The sequence below is a fragment of the Salvelinus alpinus genome, chromosome 16 (assembly GCF_045679555.1).
Source record: "Salvelinus alpinus chromosome 16, SLU_Salpinus.1, whole genome shotgun sequence".
Taxonomy (NCBI): Eukaryota; Metazoa; Chordata; class Actinopteri; order Salmoniformes; family Salmonidae; genus Salvelinus; species Salvelinus alpinus.
Window position 1 is genome coordinate 12,725,975 of NC_092101.1, and position 16,965 is coordinate 12,742,939.

The following is a 16,965-nucleotide window of genomic DNA, read 5'->3' on the forward strand; positions in this document are numbered from 1 at the left end:
TATGAAAGCACCTTCAGAATCACCTTTATTCACTAAGTACATTTACAAATACTCAGTTGTACTTGGTGATATGGTGCCAGCTGCTAGTGATGACAACATTTAGAAACAGAATACAGACAACGAAGTTTACACACATTATATACAACTAGGTAAAGTGAACATAGAGAATGAGCAGATATACAAATGTACAGTGGGTATATGATTGATATACAGTGGATGTACACATTTACAGTATAAATCTATCTAAATGCAGAGAGATGGACAGAGTGAAATGCAGTTATTTTGTATACAGTTCAGAGATGCACTCTATGCTGCACACCGCATCAGGCCATAGTGCTTTAATCTCTATGGGCCAGATGGCCGGTTGGTGAGGGCCACAGCCTGGGGGAAGTAACTATTCAGGTGGCAAGACATTTTGATCATGTGTTGCAGTTTTCCCTTGCAGTGGGCAGACCCAAACCAGACAGTGATGGAGATGAAGGATGGACTCAACGATTGATGCTTAAAACCGGATAAGGATTGGCTGGGAGATTTAGTGGTTAGCTGCCGCAAGTAGTACATCCACTGGTGTTCCTTCTTGGTGACCTCTGTGATGTTGTCCTCCAATTTGAGGTTGTGGGAGATGATGGTCCCCAGGAATTAGAATGATTCAGCCGTGCTAACAGCTGAACCAACAATCTCGAGGGGGAGAGATGGTGGGGGGCGTTTTCTTAAGTCAACCACCATTTCCACGGTTTTGTCTGTTGAGTTCCAGGTTATTGCGACTGCACCAGGCCACTAGTTGGTTGATCTCTCCACGGTACATGTACTCATCATCGTCGGTGATGAGAACAACCAGAGTGGTGTCATCTGCAAACTTGAGTAGTTTGACAGATGCGTTGTTAGAGGTGCAGAGTTAGTAGAGTACAGGTGAGAGCACGCATCCTTGCGGCACTCCGGTGCTGAGGGATAAAAAGTCAGAGAGATGTTTTCCCAGCTTCACGTGTTGCGTCCTGCTGGTTAGGAAGTCAGTAGTCCACTGATAGATGGAGCTTGACACGTTCAGCTAGGACAGTTTGTCTTGTAGCAGTTCTGAGATGATGTTATGAAAGCAGAGCTAAAGTCCACAAACAATGTCCTTGTATATGTCTATGGATTATCGATGTGTTTGAGGATGTAGTGTAGGCCCATTTCGACAGTGTCGTCCACAGACCTGTTAGCTCTGTAGGCAAACTGCAGTCGGTTGAGGGGGGCGTCAGGGATGGTTTTGAGATGGGACAGTACCAGGCGCTGTAAGGTTTTCATGATGACCGAGGAGAGCACTGCAGGTCTGTAAAAGTTCAGGCAGGACACCTTTAGTTTTTTTTGGGACTGTAACAATGATGGAAGATTTGAAACAGGCAGGAACAGTGCATTGTTCTAATGACTGGTTGAATATGGTCAGTGAATACGGGAGAGCTGGTCCGCGCAGTGCTTTAAACCTCTAAATATCTAAGCCATTTGAGGGGAGGGTTACTAAGCTGACATAACATGTGGAATTGTTTTAAGATGGTCATACCATGGATCATTTAGCTATTTGGATTTGGAATTTTAGCACACCTTTAGGTGTAAACATTTAAATAAAACATGTGTTGATAAAATATTGAACTTATTGTTGCCATTATTACTATATCCCATAGAAAAGCATTGAATAAACATTTATAAATGGCAACAACAAAAAAATTCCGAAAATAAATCATAAGGTCGGATACATATTTAACCCCTTATTTATGTTGGCACAAAACTACTCCCATAACCCATACAAATTAATGGAAGTATCTTAAGATAAGTCCCGTGACACGGGAGAATACCATTGTGTTTGTGAGAGTCTCCCCTTTCCATTGAGTGGTTATTATAGTTTGTAGGCCAAACCGTTCGGACGCTACAGACGTTTTCGTGAGAAGACAGATTTTTTCAGGATGTCTCATGGTCTGACAGCTGTAGCTCTGTTACCTTCCACCGCAGATGCGGTAAGGCCGCCATAGGCGGATGCGGTGGATTGAGACGTAACCCAAGTTAAAAATTGGGGATTTTGATGATTTTTTAAAATTGTATTACTTAGGTTGATGCACGTGTGCGCCAATAGACTTAAGTATTAAGAAGAGGAGAGAGGAGCCTGGAGAGGAATGGGAAAGGGAGGGGTGGGATGGGGTAGATGGGTGAGAGGGGGAAGTGGCAAGGAGGGGTAGGTGGAGGGTGTGTCAAATCGGCAGTAGAACTAGTTTAGTTTATTCGGCAGTGAGGGGTTAGGGTTTGTAGCTTTAGGTTTCCAGTTGGAAATTTGTTTCAGTCCTTTCCAGACAGACGAGAAGTTGCTCTAGCCTGTCTTTGTACTGCTGTTTGGCTGCCTTCATTCTTGAGAGTAGCTTTTTCTTGACCTCTATAGAGTACCCTGGTCTTGCTCTTCGGCACTGTGGAGAGCCCTAAGCTTACCAGTGACCCATGGCTTGTCGTTGAGGTGTGATAGAAAAGTATTTGATGGTATGTAGTTGGTACTGGTACTATTTGATGGTACTCCTCACATACACTGATGTAGGATGTGAATCTGTCTGTGTAGTCGTGTATGTTGGCATTGCTGTCCTTGAATATGTTTCAATCTAGGCAGTGCTTTCACTCCCCAATGGCCTCGTCAGTCTATTTCCGCATGTTTGACAGGCTTGGCAGTTTTTAGTTTCTGTCTGTATGCAGGGATGAGGTGTAGCATCACATGGTCTGAGTTCCCTTAGGGAGCATGGGAGACAGCATGGTATGCCCCTTTAATAGTGCTGTAAACATGGTCCACAATTTTTTCTTGACTTGAACATTTCACCAATTGTTTGTATCTGGGAAGTTCCTGTTGTAGGTTGGTGTGGTTAAAATCCCCCCTTGATGGTCAAAGTAGAATCTGGGTATTTTCTTTCCACCTCTGTGATCTGATCAGCCAGTAGATGTTGCTCTGTGTGTGCACAGGTGCTCGGAGCGATGTAGACTCCAGCCAGAATGACAGGAAAATTCACGGGGTGAATAAAAAGGTTTGCAGTGGATGAAAATAGATTCCAGATCTGGAGACTTAGAAGTGTCATCATTGAACCAGCCTTGGGTGACGTAGAAACACAAACCACCTCCTTTGGAGATGCGATCAGCCCCGTAGACCTGGAAGCTGGCTAGACCCACAGCATAAAAAAGAAATGTGAGGTGAGAGCGAGAAGTCCTTTTTTATCCTTATCAGAAGTTGTAGGTCGCTGGTTATGTTGGCGAGTGGAGAGGAAAAGGCCGGGCATTTCATATACATCAAATCCAGGAAGTACCAGCATGCCTTAAGTTGCACCAACAAGTGGACGCCTAAGACTTTAATGAAAAAGCTGGTGACAAAAATAACTCTTCAAGATGATGAATAACAACCACAGACAGAAATTCCCTTTGAATAACTAGATAGATACCAATAAATAATGTGGAACTTGTACATTGAGTTGATGCAAAAAAGGGCTATTCCATACACTAACCCTGTTTCTGAGATCGCAGTGTAAGTATGGATAAAGAGTCAAAACCATGGAAGCTTCTCAACAGATTCAAAAAGAGTAGCGCTCCTAGAACAAGCATGTGGCTCACTTCTGTCAATTCCTGTTATTCCAGTTCAATTCGTCTTGCTCAATCTCTTCTATGTAGACAGAATGTGGGGAAAGCTCGTTACACCAAAACACCGAACCAGCTTTACTCACCTCACCATAACCATTAAGATAAAAAATGTAAAAAAACGGCTAGGTCAAGAGCTTGAGGAAACAGCAACGAAGAATGTGACGAAATGACTGTGAAATAAGTCAACTGGAAGTGTCTGTATGGTTGCCATTTTTGAATTTGCACCAGAAGAGGTAATGAAACAAAAACGTTGTTTGGCTATTTGTGGTTAAGTGCATAATCTCTCGTGTGTAAGGGATTAAAGGCAGTTGGCTTTCACAGGTAAATTAGTGCACACGCTGGCAGTGGATCTTCTCTTCGGTTTGGTCGAGCATGTCCAACATCTCTTGTATGATGGCTTGGAGGGCCCTACCCAAGTCCACTCCACTATAAGGCTTCTCTATGGGAGGCACGTGGACGAATGCTGAGTGCCCATGGCTCAGGTACAGAGAGGTGTAGTAGGTGAAGTCACAGAGGTATCTGTCAGGAAAGACACAGGAATTAATATAATGGTGCTAAGTGGTGGTTCTACAGTAAGATTTGGGGGGGGGGAAATAGGCCTACAACTTTCTTTGAAATACAGGTGTATGCATGCATATTGATTTTATTAGCAATGTCGCAAACACAAAAGCACACAGGAGGAGGATGCTTACCTGCCAGCATCTTTTGAGACGGACACTGCTACTCCTAGTCCAGAGGCTGTCACTCTTTTGCAGACCGATTCCATGTCAATAACAGAGTCAATGCAGTCTGGGCCCCCCTCAATGCAACACTGAGAATGGGGACAGAAGCGGCTGTTGTCCAGACCCTTGTAGCCATGGTTACGGCCACATTTCTCTAAGGTAACGGTGGTGGCCATACCTGAGACTCCAACATGGACCACTAACTGATTCCCCATGTAGAGAAGGATACAAAACAAACAAATTCAAATATGGTGCATATCAAGGTGCATAATTGACCAGCAGGAAATGAGATAGGAGCCCATTCATTGCCTTCTTACCTGGGGATGATACTGCTTCCATAGTGATGGAATCAAACTCTGGACTGCCTGGTAGTCGACAGGCACCTCATACACATGCAGGTCTATGTCCTTTCCCAGGCCCAGCTTCTTCAGTTCCTTAAAACAAAGAGAAGAGTAGACAGGTGATTAATATTCATAAAAGATAATAGAAATGTCTTCATCTTATTTTGAAACTCATTGATTTTAAAATAAATAGATGTTTTGTAACATGTTAGACATTTCCTTGTGGTCATCTTTACTTTGTCTATTTAGTCCATAAAAAAATGTGCACAACAGAAATATGATTGGCTGATATCCTAAAAATACAAATTGGGAAAGCACAAACAGGAAAAGATGGAAAATGTCTGGAGGAGACGACATTTCTAAAGTGTAATGTTCACAGCTGGCTCTATAATTTGCTACAGGACAACTGGCCATGGCTACCAGGCAAGTTCCCATAAACATTTAAAAGTGGCGTGATTGACCAGCCACAAAGCAGCCCTTTGTTTGATTTGAATATCCTTATCAAGTCTGTCTAGACACCCTGACAACCATTGTCCCCATCACATTTCCCAATACAGCCCCACACCACCACTTCGGCCCTATAATGCTTCTCTCACATTATAGAACGTGTAAGAAAACATTTTCTGAATGAGATCCCATGACAACTAATGTGTTCTACCAAACAGGCTGAGCATGAACAAGGTGGGCAGTTTTGTGTTATTGTCAGGGAAATAAACCCATCCTTATAGTTATAAAGAAGACAAATTAATTCAATTTAGCCTACGTGAAATATGCAAAATATACATACCTGGACTGCTACCCAACTGGCATTAATAGTGTGCTCTCCAAATGGCTCAAACCCTGCAAAATATGGCAGCATTTATAAAATCAAAAGAAAGTGCCAAACTCAAATAGCAGATTCAATTAAATTGAGATTGACGCTTACTTATAGGATTGCTTGGCAATACATTTGCTTGAAGGGAAATAACTGTCCTAAGAACCCATGCTCGAAGGGACACTAAAGAAATATGCACAATCCAATAAAAAGCTCACTTTATATGATGTGTTCATAAATGTGTGAGTGTAGCTGCAGTAACGTTGAGACATCACTCTGAATCCCTGTGAAATGAATGGGCTGGTGTGTTCCCTTGGGGACACAGGGATCTGTCTGTCTGGCAGGAAGGTGAAAAGAGAGCGTGGGGTCGGCAGCTGCTGGCCAGCTCTTTTGTGAGGCCCTCTGTTCCCAGGCAATCTAACATATTTTATCAGGCCATCCCATGTTCAACTGGCCTTTGTGTCTGGGAGACAGAAGAATTCGGGTGTTTTCACACTTGGTCTCTTTCGGACAATTTTTGTGAACTCAGCACGGTTTGCAACATTTGTTGTGCACTGTGAACACTCCAAAGGAAGTCAGACACCTCAAAAGAGCCCCCGAAGCGGTTCGCTTGAATTCCGTGGTCCGGTTCCCTCTTTTAGGGAAATGTGAACACAAAGCTCCCCAGGTTCGTTTGTCATTATTCCCACACCACACACTTGAATACTGCAACACCGATTCCCCTGCCATTATCCATCATATTGGTGCCACAAAAGAGAGAAGATTATGTGCAGGTTCGTACAAAAAAAAATGTTTTTGGTTACTGATTAGTGGTGTGTTCCCTTGGGGACACAGGGATCTGTCTGTCCGGCAGGAAGGTGAAAAGGAGAGAGCGTGGGGTCGGCAGAATTCCAAAATGTGTGTTTTTAGTTCAAGATTATTTGTTTGCAATATGTTATCTATAGGCTGAGAGCTTCATAAAATGTTTATTTGATTGTGCGTTTTGAAAAGTGTGAGAAGACAACATAATTTGGTGAGAACAACAACATACTGTAGGGTACAAAATCAATTCTAGCTATTAAAGGGGCAGTCGCCTATATTGGGTGTACAATTTTCAATTACAGCATTATTTAAATCTGCAGTTATTCTTCTGCTATTTATTATGTTAGCAATAAAATGTACATGTTAATAGTATCTTCTAATTACAATTATTATGTCGCATATTTTAATTAAACGCAATCTATTAGCTTCCAAAATGTATGTATATCTAGTTGTCCAATAACACAATTCTGATTGAATGGCTTGTCCTGCACTTTATAAAAACACAGAGTGCATGTTGGAAAAATATCTTGGTTCCTTTCTAAACATAGCAATGTGAGTGCAAAGAGGACTCAGCCCACAAAATAGGTGAAGTGAACTGGAAAAAAATAGTTGAGTCCTCATTCAAAGGCAAGGGTAGTGTGACTACAAAGAGAACTGTGTTATTTTAATTTAATTTAAATGTTTTACCCCAATTCAATTTAAAGAGGACTGAGATAATTTCTTTTAAAAAGAGGACTATGTGAAAACACCCTAAAAGTTTCACAATTATGTTTAAGACTGCTAGTGTGTAAAGCAAATGTTTATTGAAACTAGAATGTTGCTAAACACAAGGAAGACATAAAAAATTAGGCAAATTGCCTAATAAGTGCATGACTGGAGGTCTGAAATATTACAACTTCCATTTTATTCTGGTACATACAGGGTCAAGTAGGTCATACCATGACACGTTCCTAAAGTTATGCAATTATGTCCATAGGCAGTTATCCATAGGCATACTATTTTGGAATACAATAAACAAATTATTGCCAATTTGACAAACACTTTGAAGGTATGCTTGCCATTATACAAATAACAAACTGCAACTATTTGGACTACTCAGCTGCATGTCCTTCACACAACTTTTCAACAGAGTAACATTCTTGACATGCACGCCCTAGTTGGCTTTGTCGAGCTAGAAACTACGTACAGTCGAGCAAGTAGAGGAAACCCCACTAACCTGTTACAACAACAGTTTGCTTACTATTGTCCATATTTTTCTTAGCTGTAGTGAATGTTTTCGTTTGTTATTCTAAATTTTACCAGGGATGCAGCTGTCTGGGATTTTGCTGTCCTTTCACAGTTGATCAGTCATCTGTTTCTGTGTTTTTTTGCGTATTTTTTTCTCGGCGAGTCTGACGTAATGACGTATGGTAGCTACACATTTTGGCGACAACTTCCGTCCAACGGAGTTAGCATTAGCAAACAAAAAGAAATTACGTTCAGTTGACCGGATAGTTTGTAATATAATCTGTTATAATGGTAAGTATATATTTTATCGGGTTACAGTAAAATGAGGACTGTTATGTGTGGGACCGTGGAATAGCTCGAGCACAAACGCGTGGTTGTTTTGTTTACCATGCAGCTTGGATAGTTAGCTACTGTAACGTAACATGAACGTAGCTAAATGGTTAACTCATTGTGTTAATGCTAGCTAATAGCTAACTAAAAATATAATAGTAATCTAGTTAAAACATTGACATATGTTTATTGTTATAGTATCTAAACACATGGTTTGCATTTCAAATCAAATTTGACCTAGCTAGTTATCTACACTAAACAAACAATATAAACGCATCATGTAAAGTGTAGGTACCATGTTTCATGAGCTGAAATATAGTATCCCAGGAATGTTCAATAAGCACAAAAAGCTTATTTCTCTCAAATTTTGTGCACAAATTTGTTTACATCCCTGTTAGTGTTCATTTTTCATTTGCCAAGATAATCCAGGTGTGGCATATCAATAAACTGATTAAACAGCATGATCACTAGACAGGTGCACCTTGTGCTGGGGACAAAAAAAGGCAACTCTAAAATGTCCAGTTTTGTCACAACACAATGCCACAGATGTCTCAAGTTTTGAGGGAGTGTGCAATTGGCATGCTGACTGCAGGAATGTCCACCAAACATAGTCCTGGGGTGCCTCTTCTACCCACCCCCCTGGTGCACATTTTGGTTTTTGCCCTAGCACTACACAACTGATTCAAATACCCATCTCATCATCAAGCTTTGATTATGTGAATTGGCTGTGTAGTGCTACGGCAAAACTAAACGTGCATCCAGGGGGGGCCCCAGGACTGAGTTAGGGAAACCCTACTATAAGCTGCCTCAAATGTCATTTTAGAGAATTTGGCAGGTCGTCCAACCAGCCTCACAACTGCAGACCACGTATATAGCATTGTGTGAGTGAGCTGTTTGCTGATGTCAACGTTGTGAACAGAGTGCCCTGTGGTGGTGCCACGTTTCAATCGGTGACGTCACTCGCTCTGAGACCTAGAAATAGTTGTTCCCCTTGCTCTGCAAGGGCCGCAGCTTTTGTGGCGGGATGGGTAACGATGCTTCGTGGGTGTCAGTTGTTGATGTGTGCAGAGGGTCCCTGGTTCGAGCGAGGAGAGGGACGGAAACTATACTGTTACATTGATGCTGTTGACCCGGATCACTGGTTGCTGCGGAAAAGGAGGAGGTCAAAAGGGGGGTGAGTGTGGCCGATGTGAAATGGCTAGCTCGTTAGCGGTGGTTTCAATCGGTGACGTCACTTGCTCTGAGACCTAGAAGTAGTTGTTCCCCATGTTCTGCAAGGGCCGTGGCTTTTGTGGCACGATGTGTAACGATGCTTCGTGAGTGACTGTGGTTGATGTGTGCAGAGGGTCCCTGGTTCGAGCCCAGGTTGGGGCGAGGAGAGGGACGGAAGCTATACTGTTACATTGACATCAGCAAACGTTGTGATATATGGTTATGGTATAGGCAGGCATAAGCTACGGACAAAGAACACAATTGCATTTTATCTATGGCAATTTGAATGCACAGAGATACCTTGACGAGATCCTGAGGCCCATTGTTGTGCCATTCATCCGCCGCCATCACCTAATGTGTCACAAGGACTGTACACAATTCCTGGAAGATGAAAATGTCCCAGTTCTTTCATGGCCTGCATACTCCCCAGACATGTCACCCATTGAGCATGTTTGGGATGCTCTGGTTCGACGTGTACAATAGCGTGTTCCAGTTCCCGCCAATATCCCGCAACTTTTCACAGCCATTAAAGAGGAGTGGGACAACATTCCACAGGCCACAATCAACAGCCTGATCAACTCTGTGAAGGAGCTGCCGCGCTGCATGAGGCAAATGGTGGTTGCCCCTACCTTTTTTATAAAGGTGTCTGGGACCAACAGATGCATATCTGTATTTCCAGTCATGTGAAATCCATAGATTAGGGCCTAATGACTTTTTTTAATTGACTGATTTCCATATATGAACTAACTCAGTAAATTCTTTGAAATTGTTGCGTTTATATTTTTGTTCAGTATAGTTGGCTATCATACCAGCTAGTTAGCAAACATTTTCAAAGCTAGCTAGCTAATTTAATCATGTGTTAGCTAGCGAGCAAGACAACATGCGCAATGACTTTAAAAAAACATTGAAATTCACAGCTACCGCTATCTTTGCTGAAGACTGCACAGAACCACCCTATGGTAAGGATGGATTCAACTCGTCTAAGTTTTTGTGATATTTTACTCTTACTTTGTTTCTTGAGTCATGTGAATTTCTCACGGTTGTTCATGTAAATGTGGTCATTGGTTTTTGTGGTACAAACATGAAACCACATCGCTTTGATTTCTTACTCATGCTTCTTCCCTATGCTCCTCAGCTGGTGGAGTTGAAGAATGGAGAGACGTATAACGGACACTTGGTCAGTTGTGACAACTGGATGAATATCAACTTACGAGAAGTCATCTGCACCTCAAGGGTACAGGGTTTGTCTATAAGTACTTGTCGACACTCAAGAGTTGTGACCACTGATCTGAAATATGTATATGGTTGCTTACGTGACAGCCACGAATGAAGAGGCTACATGGCTGTCTTTTTCACAAATCAGTTATCAGAAAAATTTCCATGTCTAGCCACAAGATGGCACTATTGACACTCAAAAGATTCAGCTTTTAAGAGTGCTTCTACTAAGACTAATGCTGAAATTCTCCCCTAATCCCATCCCTAATCCCATTCACTCCTATCGTCTAGGATGGAGATAAATTTTGGAGGATGCCCGAGTGTTACATCAGAGGAAGCACCATAAAGTACCTGCGTATCCCAGATGAAATCATCGACATGGTAAAGGAGGAGGTGGTGTCCAAGGGCCGCGGGCGAGGAGGCATGCAGCAGAACAAACAGCAGGGCAAGGGCCGAGGGGGAGGAGCAGGAGCAGGTAGAGGTAAGATGGAACCTCTCTTTCTGTGGAGGCAAATGGGTAACATTTGGTTGAGGTGCTGGTAGTGTGATGCAATTGGGATTTATATTTATGAGCTAAGTAAACACAGTGTATATATTTTTTTTCTTTTCATTATTGAGTGATTCCATACGAAACCAGGACCAAAAAAAGGCCATGATATTGGGGATTTTCAAAAATGTTCAATGTAATCCATAGAATGGTCCTTTGGCAGAAGGATTGTTAACATATGTATCGAAACGCATAATTGAATTGACATTGTGGCCTTACCCAGGCCCCCTTTAAGAGTCCATAATGTTTCATCTGTAGGTGTTAAGCTGGAAGCTGAAAACAAAGCAAAAAATATAAACAGAAATATTGAAAATTCCGTGTTTGATTTGGTGAATTTTGTGTATGTATTGTTGAACAAAGTATACTCTAAGGCAGGGGTCAGAGGCAGCCTTTTTTGGGGGGGCCCACCAACCATCTGCCTCGACAAAAATCGTCCCGCGACTGAATCTAGTTGCCTACCCTCAACATTGAGGAGTTTACTACAACTGTACATGTTTCAAGCAGACCACTGTGGTCCCTGTACCCAAGAATACCAAGGTAACCTGTCTAAATACCTTTTAAGTAAGCTAAATTTAAGTAAGCTAAACTTATGTTTGTGTTTTTGGTTGTTTAGTTAATGAGACCATGTCCATTTTTTTTAAGCTCACCTTTAAAAAATTAACACTTAGGCAAGTCAGCTGGCTAACTCATTGATTCTGCTTTGTAGTATACCCCTCTGGTAACTTTACCAGTATATCCAAACATTTGGGGGCATAGAAAGAAAGGAAAAAAGATAGCTTCTTCAGGAGATCAATGAATGAATGACTGATCTCCTGGATTCATCACCACAAACCTGCCGTTCTTAGAGTGTACAATGTTCAATGTTATGGATCTCAATAGGAAAATGCTGCTTTTACTCAATGTAGAAACCTAATATAACCCAAATGACTTTGTAATTTCAGTGACTGGTATTTTATCAACATGTTAGCTTTTATAATAAACTGTCTTTACAGTGTTACATAATAATTTCTAGCGGACAGCATGTGCTTCAAAAGTAGCTAGAATTCATATAGGCCCAATATAGGCTGTCAATCAAGAGACGTGTACAATTTTCAATGTAATGCATCGCAATAGCAAAATTAGATATACCAAATTTTCCACAAATTACTTTGTAATTTCAGGCCTGCCAACCTGCATGTATTTTGCGTACCATGCACGCAATTTGAGGTCAAAGTACATGACTTTAAAACGACCCTAAAATACACAGAAAAAATAGGCTTCTAGTTGGCACATTGTGGTTTTTGACTCAACGGTCGGAAGTTGGAGCTGAGCCAATCTGAGGACTTGGGTTAGGAGAAAAATTCTCTAGCTGTAAGCTCAGGCCAGCCCCTGTAGTCATAGTACTATTTTCCACCCTTGAGCTGGATGGCAGATGTCCACATCATCCGTTGATACCACTGATGTGTGGGGGGGAAAGGGTACGAAAAATGGAGAATGAACTGTTTGCCAAATATATTTTCCAAAATTGTATGTTAGTCAAGCACATAATCACTATTCTTTCGTAGTCAGCTCCTTAGCTAAGGTGTCATTACAATGAAGATAGTTGGCTACAACATTGTCAACTTGCACATGCTTTGTATTCCGCAACGGTAGTAGTCACGAGCGCATTGCCGATCAAGGAAACGTGCGGTAGTTTAGAGCATGTTCCTGTGTGGATGGAAACAGACATGGCAGAGAGCTGTTCCGCTAATACCGTCCTTCACAGAAAGTTATTTTAGACGGTTTAAAGATTAGTAGGCCTATGTTAATTAATCAGTTATTGATCTGTCCTCTGTATGTCAACAGTAGGCTGCTAAGGATGTCATAATAGTCAGTTCACCAATGACGACAAGGCATGTTGAGTGAATGGTAGACTAGTAGTCAGACCTTGATGGATTAGGTCAGGGATGGAGATCTGAAACCAGCTCATATAGGCCTAGTTCAGTTGTTTCAAATAGTCTACAGTAAACTAGACTACTACATTGCATCTAGTAATTGAATTGAGAATTTTCTCCCCAAACACAATTACGAAGTCAGTTCACATTTTCACTAGACTATCCACATAAAGACACCTATGAAATCGAATAATCATTACCCCTAAATTTTACACAGAAAGATGTGAAGGTGTCATTGAGACCACCTCAATTTAATGTAGGATCAAACAAGACTTATTTTGTTGGACACATTGTTTGAGTATATACTATTAGTTCATTTTAGTATACTGTAAACAAACTGTATCCTTTCAGTTGAGCGAACTAGCGCTTCGCCTGTCTATCGGAAGTTGATGTTGTTGCTGTGCAACCTCTTGCTAGCTTGTTAGCATAATAAATGACTAGCTAGACATTTTACAATTTTGTGTGTGTTCGTAAATTCCATCTGGAGTGCCAGAGTGCGCTGGGTGTTTGTAAATCCAGAACGTTGTCAGATTGTCCGTTTCAGAGTGGTTCACTCTCGGAGCGCGCTCTGGCTGAGGAATAGGGTTGATCCAAGCGTTCTGACCTTACAACCACAGTAAAGCACCCAAGCTAACTGGATAACGTTGGCTAGCTTGCTAACTATTTCCAGACACAAATGAGAGAATACCTTACTCTGACCGTTTTACTCGGCCTTAGCAGAGCTGGTTAGGCTGGTTCATGTTATCCAGAGCGTTTGTGACTGTAACTATGATGCTGGCAACAATTTAATTACGCTTTTTTTTGCCAACGTTTACTGACACTGGCCATATATTCAACGGGTGTTGAAAATTCGTAAATTCATCAGTTATTCTGCGCTCTGGCACACTCAGACGAGAGTGCTCTGAAATCGGAGTAGATGGCCAGAAATGAACCATGTCCATTGAGAACGCACAACGACTATACCACTTAGCTAAGAATGACGTGAATAATCAAGTCAATAAACATTGGATAGTTAGTTAGATTATAGTTTATACTGCCTGGCAAGTTTGACGTATTAGTAGCCAACTAACATTAACATTACTCGTTAGGTAACTAGCTAACATAACATTACAGCAGTATGTACCGGTATGCGGTTTGTAAAGATAGCGTAGCTAACAAATTGTCAGCCAACATAACGTGTAACTTATTTGATAAGGCATTACTTTATTACATTGTTCAACATTTTCTTAACATTTGTCATTAGTTAAAGCAATGAATTTGTATCCGCCCCCGTCGGACTTGGGCTGCCATTTTCTTCAAATCTGAAAATGTGAAGCCACGACCATTTTCTGAAGAATTGCTTTTTAGGCCCTAAAAGCACATAAATAGTGTCCACTGCTTGTATACTTCGTAATTTGGCGAATTTAGTACGATATCTGTGAACAATTTTATTTAACTAGGCAAGTCAGTTAAGAACAAATTCTTATTTACAATGACGGCCTAGGAACAGTGGGTTAACTGCCTTGTTCAGGGGCAGAACAACAGACTTTTACCTTGTCAGCTCGGGGATTTGATTTAGCAACCTTTCGGTTACTGGCCCAACGCTCTAACCATTAGGCTTCCTGCCGCCCCCAATTTAGCATACTACATACTCAATTTATGTCACAAATAGTGCGGTTCGTATGAGTATTTGAACACAGTTTAGGTTTCAGGAAATGGCAGTTCCAGGTTTTTCAAAAATGCTAATTGCTCCAACTTTCAGTTAGGGAAGTTGACTGACCACTTCCGGACCCCCCCCCCTACCCAACCTTAAGCCAACATTGGCCTCCCATTCTTACTGAGGCAGTCTTCTGATAACATCATTATTAGGCAAAAAAAAGGTGCATTTGCCTATGATTTAGGCAGTGTGTGTCGCAGATCTGTAATTTCAATGATGGGCATATGCATCCACATTTGGGACAGCAGGTAGCCTAGTGGTTAGAGCCAGTAACTGAAAGGTCGCTAGATCGAATCCCTGAGCTGACAAGGTAAAAGTCTGTCGTTCTGCCCCTGAACAAGGCAGTTAAACCACTGTTCCTAGGCCATCATTGTAATTAAGAATTTGTTCTTAACTGACTTGCCTAGTTAAAAAATAAATGTTTCTAGGGCACAGTGTGTGCTTCAAAGGTACCTAGAAATTATATTTGCCCAATGATAAGCTGTTTGTCAATCATTATTTTCTGGTGCTCCTAATGTGGCTTAACTTTGGTCATGCTGTATGTCTCTGCTCAATGTTTAGGTGTATTTGGAGGCCGTGGCCGGGGTATGCCAGGAGTGGGCAGAGGCCAGCAGCAGCAGGAGAAGAAGCCTGGTGGTGGCAAACCTCAGGGAGTCAAGAACCAGCACTGAGGAGAGGGACAGACAGACAGGTCAGATGTAAGAGAGAGTGTAGTTTTCACAGAATAACAACTCAGTGGAGATCATCTCACACAATGTCTTGTATAATGGCCATTACTGCTCCCTCTGTGCTTTGTTTCTAGCTATGCGTGTTGTGTGAGTTTGAACTCCACTGTGAGAACTATGAATAGTCCGTTCAGGTCAGAAAATGCAGGGTTTTGTTTTATCAACAATTTTCTTTTCCCCTACTTAGTTTTTGTTAAGTTATCATTTTAGGCCACCGTCAAAAACGTATAATTATCGTCCAGAAGTTTGTTTTTATTGTGCCAAGAGACATTTACATTCAACTGATTCTACCCAATTGTTTTTAATGTATATCCAATTGTTTTCAACTTAAAGCACATTTTATGCCCTTGGAATTTGAAAACTTAAGTTGATTGGGGTATATGAGCGAAAAATACCTAGTTGGTTAAAGAGTCCCAATTGGGTGTTTCTAAATGTTCTACTTTTTGAATTTTATTTGCATTTTGTAACCCAAGAAAATAACTTTGTAATTTACTTATATGAGAATAAACAATTTTATGTTATACACTGTACTTTATATATGAAAGAAGAAAAAACGAATTCAGATCTGTTTGAATTGGTCTACATACAGAATTAAAAAGCCTTTTGTTACACTCATGCTCACTTATCTCCTAAAGTGACAAAACACAATTTGCATATTAGGTTTATGTTCTTGTATAACTAGCTGTAAAATAAGCAGTCGTTGGTCAACAAACAATAAGGCGTGCATATAACAAAGCTGGTGTAACCCTCTAACCCCCTAAAGCACAACCTCAATCACAGAGCTGCTGAATCGGCAATAATGCAGCCAAGATTTTGCGTGACGACTTAAACTGAATTCTTCCACTGCTTTAAGTTCGTTGCATACGTCAATCTGAGACTGCCATCGTTGAAGTCGTTTGTGGTGACGTCAAAATGAGGGGTGTTGTACAAAACAACGTCCTTAGCGATTGGATCATCTCTAACCAATCAGAGTATCAATGCAAATGACTGATTTTCAAAACGCCGCTTTACCCACGTGTGTTCTGGCTCTGGCCCAACTGGTTTCTGTTACCAATCAGAACGGTTAGAATGTGTTTGCGTTCTAGAAATCATCTGCAAGGTACTTAGATCCAGATTCGTAGAGTACCACAGTATGAGTCATAATACCAATAAAACCTAGCGGTCCAACAGGGAAATCGTTCAAATAGTTTTTCCATTAGGTGATTTTAGAAACATTTAAAATAAGGGCTGTGTAGGCTTACCGTGACGTTTTGATAACCCTGTAAATCTTTCTAGGAGAAGGTGACTTCTATCAATATATTTGCCTGTATTTACCCCCCAAAAATGAAATGCTAATGTGGTTATCATAAAGAACTACAAATGACATGATGATCTGGACGAGACTGCCTAATCGAGGCAAAGGTAAGAATCTCTGGATTAACTATCGAATGTTAGCAAAATGTAGTAATTAATAAATTGGCAAAATTTATTTAAATGGTCAATTCTGTGAACTGCCTTGTGCAAGTTTTAAATTGACACAATACCTGTTAGCAAAGGTGTCTGCCAGAGATGATTTGCAGGGATTTGTAGTTTTGCATGATGTCTACTTTTCAAATCTGAGAGTAAATATTTCCGAATATATTAAAGTCACCTTGTCCGAGAGAGATTTGCATGGCTATCAAAACATCACGCGAGCGTAAGCCTATACAAAACGCAGACCTTATTTTAAGTGTTTCTAAAATCAAATGTATTTATGAAGCCCTTTTTACATCAGCCGATGTTAGAAAGTGCCATACAGAAACCCAGCCTA

At 41.1% G+C, this 16,965-nt stretch overlaps 2 protein-coding genes across 3 annotated transcripts; one reads left to right on the plus strand and one right to left on the minus strand.

Moving 5' to 3' along the window:
- Positions 1 to 3,302: 3,302 nt before the first annotated feature.
- Positions 3,303 to 7,714, minus strand: LOC139540833 (pyroglutamyl-peptidase 1-like). 2 transcript variants are annotated; one of them, XM_071344831.1, is made up of 5 exons: positions 7,611 to 7,714; positions 5,484 to 5,536; positions 4,673 to 4,789; positions 4,326 to 4,558; positions 3,303 to 4,152 (listed from the first exon to the last, which is right to left on the minus strand). In XM_071344831.1, the coding sequence occupies exons 4-5, from the start codon at positions 4,529 to 4,531 to the stop codon at positions 3,960 to 3,962; spliced, it is 399 nt and encodes a 132-aa protein (XP_071200932.1). In that variant the 5' UTR covers positions 4,532 to 4,558; positions 4,673 to 4,789; positions 5,484 to 5,536; positions 7,611 to 7,714; the 3' UTR covers positions 3,303 to 3,959. The 2 variants fall into 2 exon arrangements, with proteins under 2 accessions (XP_071200932.1, XP_071200931.1); XM_071344830.1 differs by having other exon boundaries at positions 7,528 to 7,687.
- Positions 7,657 to 15,697, plus strand: LOC139540835 (U6 snRNA-associated Sm-like protein LSm4). The gene is made up of 5 exons (XM_071344832.1): positions 7,657 to 7,829; positions 9,998 to 10,039; positions 10,216 to 10,314; positions 10,587 to 10,776; positions 15,013 to 15,697. Exons 1-5 carry the CDS (start codon positions 7,827 to 7,829, stop codon positions 15,120 to 15,122), a joined length of 444 nt encoding a protein of 147 aa, XP_071200933.1. The 5' UTR covers positions 7,657 to 7,826; the 3' UTR covers positions 15,123 to 15,697.
- The last annotated feature ends 1,268 nt before the right edge of the window (positions 15,698 to 16,965 follow it).

Coding starts and splice junctions, on each gene's coding strand:
- LOC139540833 (XM_071344830.1), bottom strand. CDS start 7,561: ATGGACAATAGTAAGCAAACTGTTGTTGTAACAG. Junction 4,790..5,483: donor CCAGTTGGGTAGCAGTCCAG/GTATGTATATTT, acceptor CTTTGTTTTAAG/GAACTGAAGAAGCTGGGCCT. Junction 4,559..4,672: donor GGAAGCAGTATCATCCCCAG/GTAAGAAGGCAA, acceptor ATGGGGAATCAG/TTAGTGGTCCATGTTGGAGT.
- LOC139540835 (XM_071344832.1), top strand. Junction 10,315..10,586: donor AAGTCATCTGCACCTCAAGG/GTACAGGGTTTG, acceptor CCTATCGTCTAG/GATGGAGATAAATTTTGGAG. Junction 10,777..15,012: donor AGGAGCAGGAGCAGGTAGAG/GTAAGATGGAAC, acceptor CTCAATGTTTAG/GTGTATTTGGAGGCCGTGGC.